General features: G+C 38.8%; 1 protein-coding gene across 3 annotated transcripts in view; it reads left to right on the top strand.

Moving 5' to 3' along the window:
* The first annotated feature begins 3,787 nt into the window (after nt 1–3,787).
* Nucleotides 3,788–25,703, top strand: part of gria1b (glutamate receptor, ionotropic, AMPA 1b) — a 102,956-nt gene continuing 81,040 nt past the window's right edge. For 2 of the 3 annotated variants that reach the window (XM_044370487.1, XM_044370489.1), the window contains exons 1-2: nt 3,788–4,062; nt 9,062–9,196. In XM_044370487.1, the coding sequence (XP_044226422.1) occupies nt 3,966–4,062; nt 9,062–9,196 (232 nt within the window). In that variant the 5' untranslated portion in view covers nt 3,788–3,965. Of the gene's footprint in view, nt 4,063–9,061; nt 9,197–16,112; nt 16,355–25,703 lie in introns of those variants that run through there. The other variant, XM_044370488.1, reaches the window with a different exon arrangement.

The following is a 25,703-nucleotide window of genomic DNA, read 5'->3' as shown; positions in this document are numbered from 1 at the left end:
AGATTGTTTACGTAGCCTCTGGAGCCGGAGGAAGCTTCCTGAAGCTGACCAATCAGAACAGAGTGGGCTCATCAGGAGGCGGGCCTTAAAGAGACAGGAGATAAAACGGCCTGTTTCAGAGAGAGGCTGAACTGAGGGGCTGCATAAAGGACCAGTAGAAGATAAATAAGGAGTTTTTAACTGTAAATCATGCAAAGATATTCCAGTAGAGCCCCAGAATATAAAATATACACCTGGAAATGTGCAGAGTATGCCTCCTTTAATCTAGCAGCATCATAATTGTCCAATCCTTCGGTTTATGATCAAATTTTAAGCTCTTTTTGTTTGGTGTTGGTGTTTGGCTGCTGTTCTTTTATCGCTCTGCTGCATGTGGTGTGTCAGTAAATGAAAGGGCTGAACTGATCTTTGTTTGAGCTTCCTCACTCATCAACATTTAAAGGCCAACATGACAGCGACTCTACCTATGACGCAAAGTGATGACGATAATTAAGTGTCTGAAATCTCAATTTACTGCTTATTCGACTATTATGTGTCTAATCTACATTATACAGGTAATAGTGAGGGAGTGATTTTGGACATGGTTTTGTTTTATCCTTTTCTGACCTTTAAAATGATCCATTCATACAAATCATCTCACATGCTGGAGAAATATATTAGAGATGTGATCGTATTAATCCTTTAATTAAGTGACTTTGCACCTGTATGTATCAGAATGTATTTCAGTATTTTGCTGATCATCTAAAAGGCTCTAGCTGAATTTCCTGCAGCTCATCTCTGACCTTTCACTCCCTGACAACCCACACAGCAGCGTGAGATCCTGCGGAAAAGCTTGGTTAGTGTCTCCTGAATCCTGGCTGATCGATCAGACCGGCACAGCTTCTTCTGCAGTGTCTTCGGTTCAATCTGAAGTGTACTGAAGCAATTTAATAGAGAGAGTGTGTATTGAGAGTATTGCACTCAGGGATGACACGAGTCATGTTTATTATCACATTTTCAGTATTAGTCACGTCTGTCAGTTTAAAGAAGGTAAGACTTTATAAATTCAACAACTTCTGTGATCTCTGGGACAAAGCAGCACATGTACGTTTGTATTAAAGTAGAAAAAGAACAGGTGAACTTCAGATAGCATGATCCCAGTAAGTTCACTGCTTAATAATTAACCAGCAGAGATCCGGTGCTGAAGGTAGTTTTTTATATTTAGAATCTAGATCTTACGCTTATAGATTTGGTGATATTTCATACCAGTAATGATAATATTTTATTAACAAGCTTCACTGCTTCACTGACATGCAGTGGTAGCAGGAACAGAGCCCAGAGTGCATCACACATGAAGTCAGAACATGTCCAGTGTAACCTAGTTATCTGAAGACATATAAAGGGGTGAACGTCAAAAATATTTCCCGAAATGTACAATTTAATTTTTCAGTCCATTGCTGAGCTACTTCCTAGTTCAATATGTGGAGAAAGTTGAATCAGGACTGAAGGTTTGGAGTCAACTTTGTCCAGACATTGTTCACAGGTCACAGAGACTTCTGTCCTTTATTTCAGAAGTTTGACCACTGAAGTGAAGGTAACGCCAATTGTACGAGTACAGACGGGTTATGCTTGTAAAGAGCAAGTTTGTATGACATTGTCTGTTCATGTCAGAAGGCAAATATTTGTTTGGATCAGCCACACTGGAAGGTGTTGAAATCTTTTTAATGTGGGGAAAATGTTAGACATTTTCAGACAAGGCATTCTTAGTGTTGCACTCTGTTGTTCACATGAAAAGTGGAGGCAAAGAATGTTGTGCAAAGAAGTTCATCCTGCACACAGCTGTCCCAATCCCGATGTCAAAGAGGTGTGTGGGGGTCGGGTTTCCAAAAATTATTCGACCATCTGATAAGTGTTTCCATTGAAACATACTGGCCCCTTAACACTCTAATGTCTGAAACATGCTCCACGCAAGTACACAAATGTGCATGCTTGATCTACGCTAAATCATGTCATGTTCTGGATGACAAAAAATTCAAAAATTCTTAAGACAATGTGAACTTCAGTCTAATCATTGCAGCTAGGGTCACTATAGAATGAAACAGAGGAAAGAGAAAGCTAACTTCTTTTGTTTCATATTGCTGAGCAGTTCAACAAAGATTCAGCAGAACTTTGTCCACTTTGACTCTCTGTGTTTTGTTTTTCTATTTTTCTGTGCAGTAAGTACAGCAGGATAGATTCCTCCACAGATTCCATGTTTGTTTACCACTGTGGTCATGGAAACGCTCTTTATAGCTTTAATTAGATTTGATGACTGACATTGATCACCTCCACCGGTGTACAATGAGTATGATCACCAGGGCCATTTGCATTAGCATACTTGCATGGAGCACGTTTTGGGCCTTACAGTCTTTAACAGAGCTATTAGTTTGCTCACAAGACTCCACCTCCACCTCAACACCTTAGAGGCATCATTATGCTTCATCTGAAGTGCTTGTCTGAGGGTTGAACACCATCTGAAATGCCTTCCTGGGACACATTTCCACCATCAGAATTTGGGGAACTCATAATCTAACAATTACACCCACTTGGGTTATCCCAAAAAATATCATTTGGACTGAAATTACAAAAACAGAGTTGTTAGCTGAGAAAAGGCAGAGGAAAACATGAATGATTATTCTCACTGTATACACAACTACTAAGTAAAGCAGCATGGTTCCCATATTTTATTCTGAATTGTGTGTATAGTAGCAGCATTTTTAATGTCTTCGACTCTCTTATTGTGCTTTTATTCTGTTTATGTTTCATGTTTTTTGTGTTTTTATTCTGCCTTGCTTCCTCTTGTGGGACAATAAAGATCTGAACTGAACTGAGTGTGGTGGGTGGTGGTGGTGTACTGCAGTGCAGTAAATCGAAAAGTGCTTCTAATATTTTGTCCGCCCCATTAACATACATGTATAAACACCATTCAATATAATACACTCCAGTACACCAGCACCACCTGCTACGAGCTCAATGATAAACATAAAGTAGAATTATCACCTTTCTGACAATGTCAACAAAAATTGAAACTGTATAAGTTTCATAAAAGTAGAATTTATGGCAGAGCTGTTGTATTGGATTACATTAGATTGCACAGGTGTTCCTAATAAAGTGCTTGGTGAATGTATGTACGGCAATGATACAACACTAAGTACACACTATACACTATATTATAGGAACTGAAGAGAATACGATGATATATGATAATAAGAAGCACAATAATAACAATATTAGGTGATACTTTATTTTACAGGTCATTTAATTCCCTGGACATTAATTAAAAGTAATTTGCAGGTATTTAACAGTTAATATTTTGGACCAAACTTTTGACTGGTATTGTATATTGAGTAGATACTTACCAACTTAACATTTTTTTTTGTTTTTTTCTTATAATTTGTACCAAATTGCACCACCTGCTCTGTGAAATGTCCTAATAGTTAACAGTTTAATGCCTGCAAATTACTCCGGGACTTTTCCAGGAAATTAGTGTAAAATTAAAGGACCTGTAAAATAAATTGTTACCTAATATAACACTAATATGGTAATACAACGTGAATTAAAGTGGTGTTATCTGCCAATAAAGATTATTTGATTTGAGAGAGAGAGAGATGGAGGTAGAGGGAGAGGGGGGGTGGGGAGGGTCGTGTGTTTGTGTGTGTGTGTGTGTGTGTGTGTGTGTGGTGGGTGGGTTGGGGGGGGTACAAACACTGTCGACGCGGCAGCTGAGCTCTGCGCTGCAACTACTGTATGGATGTTTGGTGAGAAGGAAAGAGTCAGAGAGAGAGAGCAGAGGTACAGAGAGAGGAGAGCAGGACTGCCGCAGACTGCCGGTGGATGTCTGAGTCTGTAGCCGGGCTGCGGTGGATCTGTGCCGGCCCCGGTGTGGATGGGATTACGCCGGTTGTTCCGCGTCTCCTGTCGGTGCTGCTGCTGCTGCTGCTGGAGGAAACATGCGGCTGCAGAGCTCCCCGCTTCCCTCCGTCCTCCTCCTCCTCCTGCTGCTCGGGCTCTGCAGCGGCACAAGTTTCCCAAGTAACATCAACATAGGTGAGTGAGCTGCCCGCACCCAGGGGCGCCGCGGCGGGGAGAGGGGCCAGCTGGAAGACCCGGCTGGATCTCAGTATTTATATCTTAAATCATGTCGGCACCCAAGATTTTAACTGTAAACGCTTATTTTGATTTATATTACACTCATTATGCATTCATACAATTACGCACTGTGTTAAGGCTCCCCCAGCTCTTTATATATTTTGACTTAAAATGATTTTTGGGAGCCTAATTCTCAAACACTGCTGCCCATAAAAGTGATTCTGTGTAACTCTCCCAAGACTGGATCTTGTAACAATCCTGTAATATTGGTAGAATATCTCTGTTGCGACTTATATTGTATTTACAGACTATAGCTCCTCTCAGCACTCCTGTAATAATGCCTGTGGCCGGGATTCCCTCCCTCTGTGACTTACAGTATGTTAGTATTCATGTATTCATGTCGTGACTTACAGTATTTTTTTGTTAGTATTCCTGCAACGTACAGTAACCCATTTAATCCTATGATGACGTATAGTTGTGTTCAGGTGATTAAAACAAACTGCTGTGATATTGTGTTTTTTCACTTCGACTGAGTCTTCATTTAGAATAATATTGAAGGAATCAGCACCATGGACAGAGTCTGACTCTGTCCATGGTGTTGATTCCTTCAATATTCATGTTTGAGGTGTCTTATATATTTATTGACTCATAGCGTGTTTATTGGTACAGATTGGTAGATATAAAATTCAAATAATACCCCATATTGAGTTAAATTGTGTTTGTTGGTACTTCTTCCGTTATTTGCTTCCAAAACGTCGGCTTTCTTCACACAGTTTTGTCGTAAAGGTACTCCGTAGTGCCCTTGGTAGTAATTCCCTGTAATAATCTTGACTTTTAGTGTGTTTAATGGTTCCTTTCATTTTCTCCGGGACTCTCAAGCTATCAGGGACTGTGTAGAGTGCAGCCTGCATCCATTCTTTATCCTATATTTCTATATTGGCCTCTACTCTTTCAACACACTCAATCTTTTCTTGCAGCATTTACCGTCCATGACTGTTATTATTGCACTCCATCAATAATCACAACTGCACCGGTTGAATCGTCCGTTTTTTATTTTATTCCCGTTTGAACATTGTCTGGTTTGGTCACATTCAGCGTGGATCAGGCAGCTGTTAGTCTATATACTCTCCCAAAATGAAGTTATAATGTGACTCATCCAGACTTCCGTTGCAGTTTCCTCTCAGGTTTGGTGCTGATGTGACATCAAGTTGAACTAATTTTCTCTCATTTTTGTCACTTCCTTTTGTTTCTGCATAGGGAGGCTTTTAACTGTATTTTGGGAGGATACATAGAATTAGAGAAATCACGCCTGAACCAAAAACATGCGTGTTTTGCGCACACAGAAAAACGGGAGTGCGCACTGTGCCAAAGATTGCGATCCGACATAACCTGCATTTCATCGGAATAAAATCACTCAGTCTGCAGCCTGACCCTGCATACCAACCAGGCTGCAGAGCTCAGCATTCAAAATCACTAACATTGGGTTTCTCTGAATGTTTATTGAATCAGTGAGTCCTTCTGTCAGAGCAGATGGACTGCTTCCAGCCTTATGATGAATAAATCATATACTATTTAAATAATATTCCTATAACATTCCTATTTTATACATATAAATTGTATTTTGCCTTGAAAATAAATCTGCTCCACCACTTCTTTGACTAATCTGAGCTTCTGTGACATTTGTGTTTTATTCCTGATGACTTTAATGCAGGTTTAAACAGTTAGTGGTGGAATATAACTACACAAGCTCAGTACTGTACTTTACTTTGTACTTTACTTGAGTATTTCCATTTAATGCTTCTACTCCACTACATTTCAAAAGGAAATATAATTTTTTACTCTAGTATTTATTTGACAGCTTTACAGATTAAGATTTTATATAGAAAATATATCTTATATGATATGATGCATTGCTGTAAGATCATCTACCCAACATTTAAAATGGTTAAATTAGCACTCAACCAATTGCAGCAGTAATAAGAGCGTCCAGCTGGTTTAAGGGTTTATAGTGGCTGACCATGAAATTGCATCGACCCCAGTTTAAGACATGCTGGGTACGTTTGCTGCAAAAGTGCTACAATAATTAATCAATTACAAAACTGAAATGGTTTAAACACAATAATGAAGCCTTAATAATAATCCTGTATAACATCAACATGGAGAATTTCTGCATTATGAACATTTTAACTTTTAATTCTCTGAGCACATTTAGCTAAAAACAAACATGTACTTTTACTTTGAAAACATTCTCAATGCAGAATTTAAGAATTGTGTTGCTGCTTTTATTTAAGTGTATTATTAGGCTATTCTTATTTATTTAAGATCTGAATACTTCTTCCACTGTAAACAAGTGTTTATAAATTATATATTTTAAATTAACAGTCTAGTAAACTCAAGGAGTTTCTTTTTATCTTTTTTCATTTTACAGTCATTTTCTTGAGCCTGTGTTGTTATTTATCTCTAAAACAACGGGTTCACAATTGTTCAAGTGTAAAAAGACTGTAAATGTGTCAGATATCCACTTGATATGACTAACTCACACTGCTGAAGCCTCATATAAGCTTCACAGAGACTTTTAAATGCATTTTTGCACAAAGTGATGTTGGATGCTGTTCTCTTCTCTGTGCAGAGTTTGTTTTTATATTACTCTGCTGAAGGAGGAACGTTTCTCTGAGTTCACCTGAAACCTGCGTTTAACACCTGGATACCTGCAGGTTTTACAACATCACAACTAGCTTGGAGCCAGTCGTGGTCCAGTATTTAATTTACACAAATGTGATTTGGAAACTTGAAGCCTCCAGTGCACAAATACTGAAAATGGACTTTACAGTGAAGGAGGAGACATCTTGTGTCTAGAGCTGCAACGATTGGTCAATTATCATATGATCGTTGCATTTAAGAAGCTGGAACCGTCAAATGTTTTTGGAAAAATGATTAAAACAATTATTTGATCATCAGTTGCCAATTAACTTTCTATCAGTTGACTAATTGATTAATCAACTAAGTGTTGCAGCTCTAATAGATTCAGGATTTTTGTCATTTTAAGGATTTGAACAAAGTAATTTCATATCATATCAGACCAAACGAATAACTGATTAGTCAAGAAAATAATTGACAGATGCAACCCTAATAGAGATTAGACGTCACACCTGCAAATGTTTGCTATTCTCCATTTAAGCAGGTTTCCTTTGTTTGGTCAAACTTTGTCCAGTCCCACAGAACTTTATTTTAAATACCTGTAAAGATCTTAATATGTCAGGCTGAATTTTGGGGAGATGTGAGTAAAATGATGCACTAGATGGTGGTGTTTTGTAATAAAGTTTAACGATTTTTAAGAGAAAATCTGGGACAATTTCAGTTTATTGGACTGTTTTCTCAACCAGAGGTGACAGAGCAGAAAACAGAATGATGTTAAACTCTTTGTGAAAGAACCAAAGGACGGTGAAAGTTCATTTAAAATTTGAATTCAGCAGAGAGAATCTCTCTATAGTCAGTGCAGAGGTATAAAAAAAACATCTCTTCCCTCTTAACCACAGAGAAGACAAGAGGGTCAATCACAGTCACAGTTTAAGTGTTCAGATAATTTCTCTGTGACCTCAAAAACATGATGTTGAGAGGGTGTGAGTGCCAGGAAAATAGGCAAGATAAGAGATGTGATAAGAGGCTTTTAACAGCAATTACTGCAAAAACCAGACAGTCTGGTTTTTTTGACAACGGGAAACTGCCCATGGTGTCATCTACCATCTATTGTGCCAACAGATGCAACTTTGCAGCACAAGTTGAAGCTTCTTGACTTCATTCTTAAAGGTACTTTATGGAGTTTTAGAGCAAAGTGAGTAGCTTTTGTTTCACACTATTCCACTGACCCACAGCAGGTGGTGGTAATGCGCCAAGAAATGCGGCATTGAACCAACAAAAACAAGGACCCAAAACAGAGAATGTATTATTTAAAGTGTATATAATGTATATTTTTTTAATACCAGTCTGAGCTGTCAGTGTGTAATGTGTTGGTCGTGGCTCGTAGTGATGAACATACAGAGAATTATCAGTGACTCTGCCGCTCATCTCGGCTTCACAGAGCTTCGTAGTGAGTTTCAGCTCATTGTTCAGCTATTTTACTGTTTTGGTTCACTCTCAGCGCTCTCATAGCATTGTTTAGGGCTGCAGCAGGCAGCTGTTTTCAGAGAAAAAGCTATAAAAAGCCACTGTACACTACTTTCTCAGCACCAAACGGCAAACAGACACAGTTAGCTGTAGACTAGCTGGTGAACATAGTGGAGCATTTAGTGGCTATTAATAATAATGTTGCTCCGTAACTGCTGGATGTAGAAATAACCAACTGTTTGCTAACAAGTTCAACATATCAACTTAAAAGCTGATGATGTGTCAGTTCATGCAGGTTTGAAGTTCCCCTTCAGACATTTTTAAGAAATACAAAAATACTCTACTGCTTTGACTAATAATTTGTGTCAGATCTGGTTTTTCCGCTAAAAACTACCTTGTTAAAAATGATTAAACCTGACTGACAGATTGACATCAGGGTGGTTAATATGAAAAATAGTGGTGGAAGTAGAGTTGTGCAGGTGTAACTGTTTTCTGTTGACTGGTGATCACATGATGTGTCCTTTATAAAGAGAGTGCTCACTGAGGGCTGTATGCTAAAAGACCAACACATGAAGTGATTGGTTTTGCTGTTTTTTAAACTATGGACTGCTGCCTTTTTTCCTAACAAACTGTCTGCAAATTTTCATCCCAACAGGATTTTTAACTCAATATTTTATGTTAATGTCATGTATGTGTTGCTGCTGGAGGCCTTTACCTCCTTTTTTGACAAAAAAGTGAATTTTCAGTTAACGTGAGTGGTTATTTCGTCCTCTCTGGTTCTTTCTGGTTCTTTCTGTATCTGCTTTAGGACAGGAAATAATTTCCACTGTGTCTCTGTGTGTTTGTCAAACAGGAGGCCTTTTCCCCACCGGCTCCCATGAGTACGAAGTGTTTCGTTTTGCCCTGGCACAACACCAGGACATCCCCAAACTGGTGCCACAAGTGGACATGGTGGACACGGGGAGCAGCTTCGCCATGACCTACGCCTGTAAGTCTTGTTATCTGACTCTCTACATGTAATCAGACAGAGCTGCAGCTCATGCAGGACGCTGTCTGACCTCATGTTTGTGAAGTTTCTGGCTGCTGCTCCTTGAAATGTTGATGTTTAACTGAGCTACAGTGATGTTAACTTGTCTAAAGTGAGCTAACTTTAGCCTTGTCTGGCCCAGCGACAACAGCGACTGATTGAAAGAGGTGTGACATTGGCCCTTTTCTGTTTTCTAAGGCATTGTATTGCGTCCTGCACCTGTTTTCTGTGTGAAATCTCACACACCAGCGACACCTAAAAAGCCAACTGAAGTTAAATGTCTTGTTTTTTTGTCTGCTGCAGCAACATATCTGCTCTGTAAGTCATGTGTCCTGAGTTCCTTTGAGAAAAAATCAGAAAGGGAGATATTTAGATATTAATATTTTAGGTTCTTTGTTTTCATGATGTGCCCTCTAGTTTTACATTATTTTGATACAGCAAATCAAATCTTGCAAAAACAATAACATGTTGTTCTATCATCAGCAGAGCAGACAGTCACACTGAGCCTGATTGCATCCTGCTACACAAAACAAGAGCCACAGACTCTGAACAACAACCCACATTAGCTTTCCTGTGAAAGTCTCCTTCTTATGTATCTCACAAACATGAACACACATCTTGTCCTGCAGATTCGCTTGTTGAACGAGCCACCAAACAAAAAGTCACCGAGTAAAAGTGCATCGCTGACGTCAGTTAGCAGTTAGACAGCAATTAGCTGCTCAGCTGCAGCACATTAAACAGCATTTTAACAAAGTTGCAAATGTCACTTTAGACCCATTAAATGCTGGTTTGGTTCTTACTCTTCAATATCACTGCTAACAACACACTGTGTGTCAATGACTTGTAGCTACAGCAGTTTGATCGCTTTATATGATGTAACACCAGTAGCCTACTGAGACAAAAAAGAGCTTTTCTGATATAAGACCTTTTTTCCTCCTTTAAATAATAAAAAACATTAAAATGAAGTTAAAGAACTTTTTGACATAACTAAATGTGATTTCAGTTGGCTAACTTGACTGCTACTTCTCAGTGTATGGTATGTTTGATGTGTGCTACAGGTGTCTGTAAACAATGTGATGCTGTGTGGTGAGGTCATTGCCAGTTTCACTGCCAGCCATCATCAAGTGTCCCAGGTCCCTTCAGGGATTTTTCCTCGGAAAGAGGAGCTGATTTAGGCGACAAATATCATGAAATCCCCTGATCTCAATATCCGGCATTCAACCCTACTACGAATGTAACATGTGAATTCAGTTTTGGAGTTTATTTAATGTCAGATTTACATTCTTTATGTTGTCAGTGTAGCTTCAGGTTCTCTGTGCTGTCTGTCTGAGTGTCCTGTAGGTTTGTGATGGTGTAACCTGCTGTCCACTGTAGTCACCGTCACGGGTCGGTGCATCATTCCTCCATCATCCAGACTTCTTTCAGCAGACTTGGGATTTAGAGAACATAGAAGTAAATGGAAGCAGGCTTTAAAAGAGCAAACTGCAGCAGTAAGTGGACATAGACCAGAGGGAGCTCGGCACTAAATGGACTCAGGCTCCGGGGAACGTTTAGTGCAGTACAGTAGATTTACAGAACAATGTTCTGACCTTATTTTGTTCTGAATTTACTAGCTTTCCTTTTAAAACTTGAATTTAAATCTGCTGATAAATTGAACCTCACTTCAAATGCGGACATGAGCAGTTGTCTTAACCTGATGTAAGCTATTTAAAGGAGGGAGTGTGCTACCAGACACTGACACTGTGTTGATACTTAAATTGATTTTGCTGCATATGACGCAGATTTTAGTGTCGTTTTAAGATTTTAAATTTCTTAACAATGCTCTCTCAGATTCAGTTTTAGTACTCAACAGTAGTGCCAAATCCCAAAATCCCAAAATCAACCTCTGGTTTAACTCCTCTATACTCTCTGAAGCAACAGGGAAAATCCCTGGACTCACATGTTGACACACGTTACCATGGTTACCAAATGATCCTGCATACATATGGCTTTTTCAGATTGCTCCCTTAAAAGGATATGTCTGCCGATTTTCTGTATTTTTGAATTGATCTACTTACAACTATTGTGTGTAAATCCAGAGCCTGATGTATCTTATTCCTCTGTGCTGTAGACCTCCGTTGTTGTCCAAAAACTATTAAAAACACATCAATGAGCCACACCACTGCACTGGGTAACATGTTTCTTCATCATGAAGGGTATGGTCACGTTAAATTGTTTAGAAATGTTTAGAAAGGCTCCATAGACCAATAACAGTGACCACATTTTCAGTCTCCAGAGAGTAGCTCTTTGTAAAGCTGAGTATGTGAGGGAATGCAGTTTTATTTACATCTTTGCTAGCTTGTTGCGCTACATATCACAACCTCTTGACTTTGTGCTATATTATAAATTAAACTTTGTACTATATTATAAATAAAAGAATGTCAATACAAAGTCAAAACACAGCAATCTTACTTAGACCAAAACAACCGCACACAGACCCTACAGAAGAAATGGTCTTGGTTCGTTTGTGGTGGGAATGTGATCCGACCTCCATCTGACCGACAACAAGGCTTCAAGTTTGAGCTAAATGGCTTCTGTAACTTATTCCTGTGTGTATAGTCTTGCTCTCCCCCCAGACGCATCTGACCAATTAGAGGAGAGAACGTTCTCACCTGGATTTTAGTGATGCATTTTGAAACTGAATCAAGGAGTTTGTTTGAACAGACTAAATAGTTTAGATGTGAAAGCACTAGGGCTGCAACTATTGTTTGTTTTCTCAAATTTATTTATTAATCTTTTGGTCCATATAATGTCAGAAAATTATAAAAAATGTTGATCACTGTTTCCCAAAGCCCAAGGTGATGTCCTCAAATGTCTTTTGTCCCGACAAACAGTCCACAACCCAAAGATACTCAGTTAACTGCCATAGAGGACTAAAAAAAACGGAAAATGTTCATGTTTGAGAAGCTGGAATCAGAGAATTTGGTCATTTTTTCTTAAGATATTAGTCAAAATGATTTATTGATTGACGATTGACTAATCTTTGCAACTCTAGAAGGCAACTTAAAATGAAATCAGATGAGTCAAGAGACAGCTGAATAATACATTATTGATACAGTTAATGACCAAAATGGTGAAAATAATCTAGTTGTAGTAAACCAGTTGGTGTGTCCTGCTTCAGCTTGGTGCTGCAGGTTATGTTTCTAAACCAGACGTGAACAGAGTCTGAATGACGGAGCTGCTGCACCTCAGTTGATCCCACCTGCCCTCTGGATACTACTGACAAACCCTCCTCTCTGTGTGTCTGTCTCCTTCTATCAATCTCTCTGTCTTTCTCTTGTTTGCCCTTTTCATTCTCTCTGTCTGTCCTCTCCTGTGAAGCTACCTGTCTTCATTTCTCTCTCTGATGGTCTCACAACCCATTTCTCTTCCTGTCTGTCTTCTTCATTTAGCCTCTAATGTATCTCACAACACGTCTCTCTCTTTTTCACTTTCATATAGACATGAAACACACCCTCTAGTTGTGATTTAAATTGAGATCATAATTTATGAAGTAAGCTCTGGGCTTGTATTGGTGGTCTTGTCAGTAAGAAGAAAGAAGACACAGACAGGTGACAAATTAAAGGAAAAACCGGTCCAGGTCTGAATGCCTGACCCCTACAGTGAGGGGGGCTGGGGGCTCTGTTATGCTTTGGGGGGAATTTTGCTGGCATGGTTTGGGTCCACTTGTCCCCTTAGAGGGTAGGGTCACTGCAAATCAATTCAAAGTAGTTGTGAGTGATCACCTTTATCCTATGATGAAACATTTCTATCCTGATGGGAGTGGTCTCCTCCAGGATGACAATGTCACAATTCACAGGACGCGAGGGGTCACTGAATGGTTTGATGGGTCTGAAAATGATGTGAATCATATGTTATGACCTTCACAGTCACCAGATCTCAACCCAGTTGAACACCTATGGGAGATTTTGGGCTGACGTGTTAGACAACGCTCTCCACCACCATCATCAAAACACCACATGAGGGAATATCTTTTTGAAGAATGGTGTTCATCAGTCTACAAGTCTATGAACTGTTCTGGAGGGATGAAAACCTCAATTGATTGATTAGATGTCTAATTGATAATCGATTAATTGTTTTGAGTCATTTTTTAAGAAAAAAAGTCCAAATTCTCTGATTCCACCTTCTCAAATGTGAATATTTTCTAGTTTCTTTAGTACTCTATGACAGTAAATCTTGAATATCTTTGGGTTGTGGGCTGCTGGTCAGGACAAAAGAAGACATTTTAGGATATCACCTTGGGCTTTGGGAAACAGTGATCGACATTTTTCACCATTTTCTAACATTTTATAGACCAAACATTTAATCAGTTAATTGAGAAAACAATAGATATATAAATCGATAATTTGAATAAACTAAAAATAGTTGCAGCCATAGAAATCAGAGAAAAAATACACTCCTTTTCTCCAGTAAAAGTTTTTACCGCACATCCATGATTATGAGACAATGGGCCCCTGGGTGCGGAGGCATAAAAGCTTCGTGCGAGATCATCTACGATATCATCAAAGTACAATGTATTGGTCATTTTGCTCTCAATTGCTATGAGAGAAAGTGCCTTGAGGTGTTTTTACATCATCCTAGTCCTCAATTCATTTATAATCCTGGAGAGGAGAGAGAATGACTGCTCCCCTTCGCAATTACTGATGGGCAGAGTCAGAAATAGCCACATTACGACATTAACATTTGGAAACATAGATTGCAGGCCATAATCTAGAATTATTCGGAGCAGTCCTTTTGGGCTTGTATCATCTTCAGACTTAATAAATGATCTGAGCTGAATTACTTCATCACCTCTGTCATCTACGTCAGATGGGTATCCAGATGCCAGAACTGTAGCCTTCTCAATCACTGAGGCATTGGACTTACATTTTGCACAGAAAAGCACACTGAACAAACTGCACAGGTACCCACAGGCGTCTAGACAGTGTCAGAGGCTCTGAGTAAGCATGTCAATGTCAACACTGAAGGTCTCTATTTGAAATTTGTGTCCTCTATCAAGCACAATATCCTGCTCTCAACTTTCATCAGCAAAAGTCTTGCATCTCTTTCTGCAATGGCTGTCATGTCTGTGAGTCTGGCTGACGCCAGGTACAATCAGAGCGGCCCTCTCAAAACTGTCAAGAAGGTCTCTATGCGGCCACAAAATCACGCAACAATTCAAGTGCCCTAACTGCAGTATCAAGGGCTATATCACTTCACTGCAAAATAGTGCTAGTTGCTTGAAACCTTGACAGTATCTTACAACTTGGCCATGAACACCATTACAGAGCGTTTGTCCCTTTTTTCTGTTAAGCCTCTTTTGTATCTTTTGGTAATTTTGCCACAGTGCTTTCATGGAGTCAGCACAACAGGTCCAGCGTGTAGTGGAGAGAGATTTAAGAGTTAGATTGATGCACACATTGGAACCCCCAAAATACTGTGGAGGCAGAGGTGAACATATATAGAGACTGCAACAAGTCAAAATATTTGCCAACTACACCGCTAAAGGTTTCAATACAGTTTATTCCAACCAGATTTAAAGAATAGGCAGCACAAGGGACTAAGTGAATCAATGGATCCCTCTTCTTTAGATGCACCTGCTATCTGTTGTATTTTCCAAACATATTACTTGCATTGTCATACAATTCACTGCGGTAGTTTGCCAAATCTAGTCCAAGATTGTGCACCAATGAGACAACACAGTCCGCTAAACTTTCCCCTGTGTGACTAGTGATGGGCTCAAATCCTAGAAATCATTCCACTACATGGCCTGTTTTGGTCACAAATCTGAATATAAAGGTGAGCTGGTTTACATGGGATAAATTGGGGTCGAGTCAACTATCACAGAGAAATGCTTAGTATTGTGTAATTCCTTTGTAATTGCTGGTTTAGTTTTCTCTCCCATAAGTTCTATAAACTCTTCACAAATTGTTGAGGATACCCATCTGTCCAAACTTTCTCATATGCTCTGCCAAGAACGGGTCAAATTATGACCACCGGAGCTGTCACAATATTAGATTTTCACAACATGATTATCATGGCCAAAAGAATTCACAATAACGATATTATCGTGATATTTATATTGAAAATTGGAAAAAAATTGTTTCAGTCAAATTATCTTTAACTTTGTTAACTGTGCATTTTGCCTCTTTTCTGGCACATGAATTACACATAAAATATGAGTGTAGGGAGGTGCAGAGAAAGTCGGTAGTCATAGCTGTGCAAAGTTTCAAAGAAGTTTGAACACACTGAAGTGTAAGGTTTTTATTTATGTCGGCAGATGACCTTTAGCTGTGATTTATTAGCTGGAAAACACAATGCTACCGCAGCATGGAGTCTTACCAAGTCCAAGTTCAAATTTAATAACAATACCTCAGAAAATGAATATTTAACACATTTTTCTGAGGATATGTCTGGGCGTCTTCCAAAAAAAAGGCCATTTAGAGACACCCAATAACCCCTGCGTCAGAGTAACTGAAGCATAAACACATTATAGTGCTTTGTTCTCTTGTTGAAACTAAACTTTGTGCATATAAAAGAGTCAAAACAAGTGCTATGGTAGAAAAGCAGTTCATATAAAAAGTAAATCACAGCAAACTGTTTATATTTACATAATTTCCATGTTGTGGCCTTATAAAAAGCAATAAAGCAGCATAAGGTAATTTTCAGAATTTCATTGGCTATTTGAAGCACCAGTCATCGGCAGAATCTGTTCCTACTGGCTCGGTCTTTATATGAAAGAAGAGGGGCAGGCACCTCATTTCAACACAGACTCTCGTTGGCTATTGTAGGCTGTGGACAGGACATGGAAGCTCCTATTGGGTCAAGGGAGGTGTCAATGGAAAGGTCAGAGTGCAGCCACCATTTTGATACCAAGATGTGGCTAATGTCTACATGCTAACATGAGTTATGATGGAGAATGCATTGGAAGATTAGGACACCTGCCGGCTAATTTGTAATGATGCAATGATATTTATTGATGTAATAATGTATTTTTGACTAAATATTTTACTGGATTGGATCAACTGGACCTTTGCCAATGTAACAAGACCATTTTTGTCAGAGTTGTATCAGTCAGTGGAGTAATATAAGGCTTCATAGGTGAGTAGCATGAATTTTGTAATTGTTTGTTTGCTGGTGGTCTGACAGAAGCGTTGATTGTACCTGTCCATTGTCCATCAATGGAATCACAAAAATCTTTTTGTGTAACTTACATAACATAGTTGTGTACTTCTCTGTTTGACGGCCCGTGGATGGGCCGTCGGAACATTTAGGGGTTTTAAGAGGCGCTGGATTATTTACACAATATTATCATATGTGTATTATTAACATGATATCAATATTTCATTTTTTATATCACAGTTATCATCAATACCAGTATATCATGACACCCCTGCTGTCAACTGTAAGAAGTGACTAAATTTTGAGTCAGAAGAGAGAGTGGTTAATCTCTCCTGACCTCCATAACTAGGTAAATCTCTGTCTGATGTACATTATATTTCTTAATTACATCATTGCTTCAAACTTGTCAAATGCTTTTTGTGTTTTATTCCTCAGCCATGCTAGCAGCTCTGTGGGGCTGGAATGCTAACGTCAGCATGCTAACAGGCTCACACTGACAATGCTTACGTGTTATGCAGGTATAAAGTTTACCATGTTCACCATCTTAGTTTAACGTGCTTATAGGTAATTTCCACCACACCTCACAAAGCTGGGTCAGTTACAGCTTCTAACTAAGCTGAGCCCTGCTCTCTTTCAGGAAGCTATAGTTGATCCTCCATGTTAGCAGGTGGCGGAGGCGATGCGTGTTGCCGTTGGCCCTCTTCTTTAGAACCGGTCTTCTTTAGCATCGCCAGTGCTGCTAACTGGCTGTTCCTCCTCACCACCTCCTACGGTGGTCTTGTGAGCCTCCGCAATGTTGTTATTCTCATCGTTCATTTGAATGTTTTTGAAATAACTGGAAATATCTGCTTCCCTTGCTCCACTTAGTGTCTGGCGGTGCTCCATTTTACATACACATATGCAGTTGTCAAGATCATGCACATATTGACTTTATCGTCATTTGTGACCTCACCTGTTCACAAACCTCCAGTTCACAAACTTTAATAGCGCCCTCTATTGACCAGTTTCTATACTCATCAATCTAATATGAATGGACATTTGTATCCCACATAAGCTTCTCCTTCTTGAAAAATGACAATAATAGGTTTAACAATATTATATCTGCAGTAAATAGGGCATCCCCTGATTTTTGCAAGCAGTGGGCCCCTATAAACTATTCAAAATAGTTTTTCATATTCATGTAAGGAATCTCACTTGTCCTAGTTAAGACCTAAAACTAAAAAATATTTAAAGGAGCAAACAGTAAAGTGATACACCACAAAAAAAACAAAAAAAACCCCCCAATAATAATAAATCAGTCAATGTAGGTTTTGGTATGCATAATGTTACAAAGAGCATTCTTCAACAGGCAGCACTTTTAGCACCTCAAATATCGCGCCCTGACCTACAAAAAGATCTACTGTATCCATGCAGTTGTAGATTGGTCTACGGGCCCATGTTAAATGATTAAGGCGCCCCATTCAGACAGATCAGGGGTGGATAACAACATTATGGGGTCTTCATGAACCATGACTTTACAGAAATGTCACATAAACAGCTGATTTGTGTGTGTGTGTGTGTGTGTGTGTGTGTGTGTGGCCCCTCAGACAGTCTTGCACTTGCTTTTTGGATTTCTCCCCACAGAGTTGAAGGGTCCATATTGCATGGAGTACTCGGCCCCTCTACAGTCCTATAGATAAACTGAAGGGATAAACACTCACTTAAAAAGTATCATGATGGTTTCTTTCTTGTGACAACTTCAAAGTGAATGTTTTGGCTATTCCTTCAATTTGACTCATCAAAATGATTCATTTATTATCAAAGTAATTGTCAATTAACTTTCAATTAATGGAATAACTGATTAATCGATGCAGCTCTAAAAAAGTCCATTCTCTATATTTTCAAACATCATACAGAAAGCATCAATCGATCAGTCAGTCAAACTTTATTTGTATAGCATCTTACATACAGGTTAGTAAAAGTCAGTGCTTTATATGCAGAATATGACAAGCTGATAGTAAGACAGAACAAATGTAAACAGGGAAATATTTACCAGACAACACAGTGTTTGAAGTGTTTTCATTGGTAGTGTAACTCGTCGACTAAAGCTGCCATGGACTGCTGTCTTTATGCAAACAATTCTTACGTCTCAGACATGTAATGATAGAATACACATAAAGAATTACAGTTTCATGTAAAAACTGTACTGTTGCCTCTTTTCCTGCACCAGCTGTACCAACAGTCTCCCTCTCTCTCTCTCTTCCTCTCTGTCTTTTGTCGTCTCCCCGGTCTGTTGTTGTGTGAAATGTAAAACAGACTGAGCTCTGCCTCCTGTGAGACAGGCTCTACAGTGGCAGCAGAGCAGCATGGCTGCATCTTTTCAATGCGCTCTGAGGTAGAAAAACAAACATCTCTCTGAGAACACAGACTCTGCTGCGTCTGACAGCAGCAGCAGCAGCTCAGAGTCTCTTTTATCAAGAATTAGTCTTAATGACAACGAGGTTCAGGACTGATAGCCGGTCTAAATGGGCTCAGGTGTAAAACCCACAATCAGCTGTGTGACAGGAGGTTATGTGCCAAATTATATTCTGGCCAGCACTAGTTTCACTGTAATGATTCCTGCGGTTCCTATTATCCTTATTCCCAGCCTCACGATACCTGCAGAACTTCTGCTTATTCTTTTCACGTCTGTGAGAGTTAGCGGTGCGTGACAGGTGTCTTCAGTCGTCAATGTGCTGATTCCAGCTTCTTAAATGTAAAGATTTGTTTCTTTTCTTTGTATTTTTAAATAAAGCGTATTTGCATTTTTCAGACTGTTGGTGAAAACAAACAAGTTTGCCACCTTGGGATTTGAGAAACTGTGAATGGCTTTAACAAAAAAAATTAACTTATTAATAAAATAAATGATAGCATGAAAATTGTAGGGCTGGATATCTGCACTTATCTGCTCATTTGATTAGATTTTGATTCACAAAGTCCAGAATTGATTAATTGCAATTCAATTCTTGATTCAGTTACATCAGATAAATACTAATGTTGCATAAATCAATTCTGAGTTCATCACAAGAACTTAAATTTCTTCTTTAAGTTTCTTCACTGTTGTTGACTTGAATATAAAATAGTATAAAATGAACGTTACAGGCTGAACTGTCAACACATTTACGGCTTATAAAACTACAGACTGAGGACTTTTTCTTTGGGCCGCTGCAAAAAGACTAAAACATGACCATCTACTAGACCTCTATCTTTAGGCCCACATGTGCAAAAATGTTGAGCAAACCTGCAACACTTGCATGGGCTTCATCATTATACATATTCAAAAAACATAAATGCTGTTCCATACAGCAGAGCTGCAATGATTAATTGATTAATCGATTAGTTGATGGACAGAAAGTTGATGGAACTATTTTGATAATGAGTAATTTTTTTAAGGAAAATACTCCAAATTTTCTGGTGTCAATTTCTCAAATGTGACGATTTGATGCTTTTCTTTTTCATACATGATAGTAAACTGAATATCTTTGGATTTTGGATTGTCTATAAGATAAAACAAGACAACTGAAAACATCAAATTATAACAAGCGTTTTTCACCATTTTCCTGAAATTTTACAACAGATAATACAATAAATGGCTGCACATGGACTTTCAAAAACCTGCTATTTCGACTTTATTACTTTCAGCACAGACTGCAGACAGCAGGTAGCTAATGAAAGCTTCAGTGACAGACAGCTGACCTCTGCGGCTCCATGTCTCGTAGACAGAGACAATATCTTTTTAATAAATACAAACAGATCTCAGATAAGTGTGCAGAGTCTTTTTCTCAGTCTGATGCTCTCATAGATGTGATCTCTACATCCGCTACGTGAGTCACGACTGTCCCGTAAACTGCAGCGGATCCATACACTCAAACTATTCACGTCAGAGCTGCAGCTAACAATTATTTTCATTATCAATTAATTTGTCAATTATTTTCTCGATTAATTGAGTAGTTGTTTGGTCTATAAAATGTCAGAAAATTGTGTAAATTGTCAATCAGTGTTTCAAAGTCCAAGATGTCGTCCTCAAATGTCTTGTTTTGTCCACAACCCAAAGATATTCAGTTTACTGTCATAGAGACTAAAGAAACCAGAAAATATTCACATTTGAGGAGCTGGAATCAGAGAATTTGAAAAAAAAAAAGACTCAAAACAATTAATCAGTTATCAAAATGTTTGGTGATTAATTTAATCATTGGCAACTAACTGATTAATCGACTTATTGTTGCAGCTCTATTAACTCGTTATGGTTTACAGGACTGTCGTGACTCACTGCTAATATAGCAGCTAACAGCTACGCTACTTTTTAACTTAAAATAAGCTTTTTGTGTAAAGATTTTACACATCATGCAGCTCTAACTGAACCTTTTTACAATAACTTAACACAGCAGACAAATAATATTTAGTGCATGTGTACAGTTGTTTTAAAAAAAGTGAAAATGCAAAGATCGATCTTGGGATTGATCAGAAAATCGATTTTTTTTTAGTTGCAGCCCAAATCTTGTGTCATAGTGAAAAACAACCCCGAAGTAAAAAAAGCCTGTTTTTGCTTTTTCTTGCCAAATTTGACATTGTCTACAAAGTGCCCAGTGATGTTTGAACACTGTAGTTGACATTTTTAACCCCAGATGTCTGATCACAAGACTGCAAGCTGTGTCTGATCAGTGAGATCTTGAGCTTACATCTTACACCGGCACAAAGCGGCCCAAAGCGGCGCAAAGCGCGACGCAAGTGTCTTTGCTAGTTTGAGACCGACGCAGTTGTCATTTTCCGACGCCCACGTTGTTTAAATAGCAAATGCACTTGCTCATCAGAGCACCAATGGATGTGTTGGTCTTAAAATGAGGTGCGGTCAGGCACACTGTTAGCGCATTGCTATCATCGGAAAGCGATTTGCACTATTGACCAACAAAAACCTGGTCAACAATATTTAACAAACATTCTTTAGTATTTTTGAGATTACAGTGATCAGGTTTCCATAATTTCAGCAGCTGACTTTACCTGTTACTCAGGAGCAGCTCGTAATGGATCGTGCGTTTCCTCTCCAGAGAAGCGCTCCTTCTTACTACTTGGCAAATGCGCCATAATAATAGCAATCCGCCAAGGTGCACCTGGCTTTTAAAGGGAATGAGAGATCACACTCTCATTGGTTTATTGCATGCTACACTCAAAACACACCCATGGTTAATTAAGAGACTAAGGACAACCCTTTTGCGCCTGGTGCTGCAACCATTTTCCCACCGTTAAACTAGCAAAAGTGGATTCGGACACACTCTAAATGCATTTGCGCCATTCGCTTCAGACCGTGTGCTTAGATTGTTAAAATACGGCCCCTTATCCCAGTATGAGAAAGAGATGTTTCTGCAGATGTTTGCCAGCTCTGAAGGACTTTACCGGCGTTGCTTCTGGACCCCGATGACAACGTTCTCCAGCTCTTACACAGTGTACAGTACATGCAGCAGGGTGTATCTGTGCAGGGGGATGGTGGGAGAGCAGCTGAGCATCATGGGGCGAGTTCTGCACCCAGAGACGAGATGAATGGAATAAGCTTCGTGGAAAAAACCTGCAGCTGCGTCTCTGCTGCTGCATCTTCAACACAACAACAACATCTGCTGCTACTGTAGAGAGAGAGAGAGAGAGAACATGTTCAGCAGGCGTTTAAATGTCAGGAAATATGCTGTTAGGATTTCTAATGTACCGATGCTGTTTACAATCAGAAGTTTCTCAGTGACGCCTTTTATTTAACACTAAACTCTGCAAGGTCGGCACAGAGTGACTGAGCTCTGCTTTTATTATGAGTCTGAATAGGAGCTGCTTTGTACGACTGTGGGGATGTTTTGTATATGCATTCCTTGAATGCTGTACATTATGGACTCATATTTATTAGTGGTTTCTAAAGTCTGTAATGGATTAGGTAAAAAAAGCTTTTATGTGTTTATTTTAGCGTATTTAAATAATTGCTGGACAATTTATCTGTTCTCTCTTCTGGCTGATGATGTTTCAGGATATTTTACAATCTAGAGGTGTCGGTCTCCTTCGGTTATTGTTTTGGATTTAAGTTGGCTCTATAATATAATGTTTTATATGACTGTATGAGAAATTTTATTCATGATTTATAACTGCATTGTTTGTTTGACGTCTGTACTCGTTGCTGTTGCCTACTTTTGCCAGGAGGCTCTTGAAAACGAGATTTTCCTTGTTGAATAAAAAAAAAGAATGAATGAAAAAATAAATAAAGGAGTTCAAACTCTCAGCTCAGTAGTGTAAAGACGGGCAGACGTTATACAGATTAAGTCTGATTTTAACCCTGAAATGGTCTCCGTTTTAGAATCAGTCATCGTTTGACATGCTGCTCTATTAATCACCTGATCGATCAATCCGGATGCTGGATGATCAGTCGGAAATCTTGCAGGTCAGCAGTTTTGCTTGTCTGTCTGCAGTTCTTAGATCAGATTTCCAACATGGCTGCTGTCAAAAGATGCATTATAAACTGTAGTGAGCTTGTTTTTAATATGTTATCACAGTTCATCCTGAGGGGAACATGAATATATGAACCAAGTTTCATGGCAATCCATCCAATAGTTGTTGAGATATTTCACTGAAAAACCACAAATGTCAACCTGCTGGTGTTACTAGAGGAAAAGTCAGTGATATTCAGGTTGGGTGGGTGTTTATTTGTACAACCGTAACCTTAAAGGTGACATTTCTTAAACCTCAATATCAACGTGCGATTCATCGTCTTCTTTACTTGCAGATACTTTACAAATTAAAGCTGGTATTAAGCCACTTTCAGACTGTATTTTGTGTTTTGACAACATTTAACATTTGAGAACTTTGACTTCTTTTGTTAAATAACAGATATCAACAAATATCGGCACTAGTATCTAAACATTTCAATCTATACGCAGCCTTAAGCTTAACTGCAGAGGCATCAACACTCCTCTGAGCATGTGGAGGATGTCTTATATATCACAGCCAGTATTGAACCTGCTCAGAGGAAAAAACACTTATAGATGTTTGGTTTCTGGAGGTTTTCAGCAGTTTTGATCCAAAGTTGCACTTTGATTGACATCTGTCAGGCCACGCCTCCCACTTCCTGTTAGTACAAAATGTGAAAGTACGTTCAAATTCTTAAATACCGAGTGGAAAATAGCGTCGACATCAGCGCTCGAACTGAGAGACTTTCTGCTTATTGTGTCACAGACGTCCTCATTATGTGGAAGGACACACACACACACACACACACACACACACACACAGTCAGTGACTAACCCGTGACGTGTTTCTGTGAGTCTCTGTCTGTCACACTGTGTTTTCGTTGAACCCTCGCAGGATTTCTTCATCTCTGTCTGGGCATTTTTTTTTTTAACTTTCTTTCTTCATTTCCTCATATTTACCAGCTGTTCCGCTTTGCTTACGTCTTCACATTTGTTCACAAGATTACGTTCATTTGCATATATTTCATGCTCTTGATATTGAATTTCTATGTTCTCTCTTCATCTTTTTTTTTCTTCGACTCACTGTTTTCTGCTGCTAATATTTTGCAGACCCTTGCATACGTGCTGCCGTCTGCTTGTTTTTCTCTCCTTTATTTATGCTTATTAAGTGGCAGTGCTGTTGTTTACTTCATATTTATTATCTAATATGTTTATTTTGTTTTTAATTTATACGCAGGTTTCAGAAGTGTGTGTGTGTGTGTGAGTGTGGAGTTAATATTAACTGGTATTAATAATATAGATAAAAATATGTTTTTACCCCAAAAGCATCCAGAAAAGGCAGAATACTTTCTTCAGCCCTGAGTCATGTCTGCAGGCTTCCTTTTTAGGCTGCATACAACCTCCAGCAATTAACATTTTTATCAACTCAGGTCTTCTTTCATCTGGATTTTGCTGGCTGGACAATAAGATTACTTACTTTGCAGAGATTTTAGACCAACATCAGTGCTTAACAATGACCATCTTCCATTTAAGACTTCTCATACAAGAAGGACTGCAACTAAAAATGATTTTGATTAGTATTTAATCTGACCATTATTTTCTTGATTAATTGTTTTGCCTGTTATAATATCAGAGAGTCAAAGCTGACGTCTGAAAACTCAATATAACATTAAATTGTTACATTTGAGAAGCTGAAACCAGCAAATATTTGGCATTTTTCCTTAAAAAAATGACTAAAATGATTATTTGATTATCAAAATAGTTTCTGATTAATTTTCTGTCAGTCGACTAATCCATTAAAAGACTAATTGTTGCAGCTCTACATACAGTACTGTACATAAGTACAATATTGAGTATTTCCATGTCATGCTACTTTAAACTGCACTACATTTATTTAACAGCTGTAGTAAAACAGAACATGTATATTATTTTTGGAATTAATTTAGAACACTCATCAGATGTTTTCACTGTGACATATACGGATTTTAGCCTTTTTTGATCGGTCTAATACTTTGAATACATTTTTTTCAACTAATACTTCTGTACTTTTACTTAAAGCAGCTGTAATTTATATTTCTATAACTCCACAGTCAGATCTGTCAGTGTGTAATGTGTTGGTCGTGGCTCATACAGAGAATTATCAGTGACTCTGCAGCTCCTCTCGGCTTTACGGAGCTTTATAGTGAGTTTCATCTCATTGTTTAGCTGTCCGGCTGCAACTTTACTGTTTTCGTTCACTCTCAGCGCTCTCATAGTGTCGTTTTCTGCCGCAGCAGGCAGCTGTTTTCAGAGAAAAAGCTGTAAAAAGCTACTGTAAACTACCTGCTCAGCACCAAACAGCAAACAGACACAGTTAGCTGTAGACTAGCTGGTGAACATAGTGGAGCATTTAGCAGCTAAAGAGCCAGATATTTACCTCAGGAGTTGGTAGAGAGTAAAAACAGAGCTAAGAGAGAGTGAATATTGGACTTACATTCACCAGGTGGACAGAAACACGACTCCACATGAATGATAATGTTGTCAAAAGCGATTCTATAAAGGAGGTGTCTTTAGCTGGGATTTAAAAGTGGTGATAGATGAGGAAGATCTGACGGGGAGGGACAAACTCTTCCACAGTCTGGGAGCAGAGACAGAAAGAGCTCGGTCACCTTTTGATTTTGACCGGGAACATGGAACAGAGAGAAGTAACTGATCAGAGGATCGGAGGGGTCTGGATGTAGAATATGAACGTAGGCTGGTGCCAAAAGCATTCAGAGCTTTAAAAACAAATACAAGAATCTTCAAATCAATCCTGTATTTCACTGGTAACCAGTGGAGGGAGGCCAGTACAGGTGATGTGATCTCTCTAGTTAACTTACCAGGGAGCTCACTAAATG

This window comes from Thunnus albacares, chromosome 13, assembly GCF_914725855.1.
Source record: "Thunnus albacares chromosome 13, fThuAlb1.1, whole genome shotgun sequence".
NCBI classification, from domain to species: Eukaryota; Metazoa; Chordata; class Actinopteri; order Scombriformes; family Scombridae; genus Thunnus; species Thunnus albacares.
This window is presented reverse-complemented; position numbering and strand designations above follow the sequence as displayed.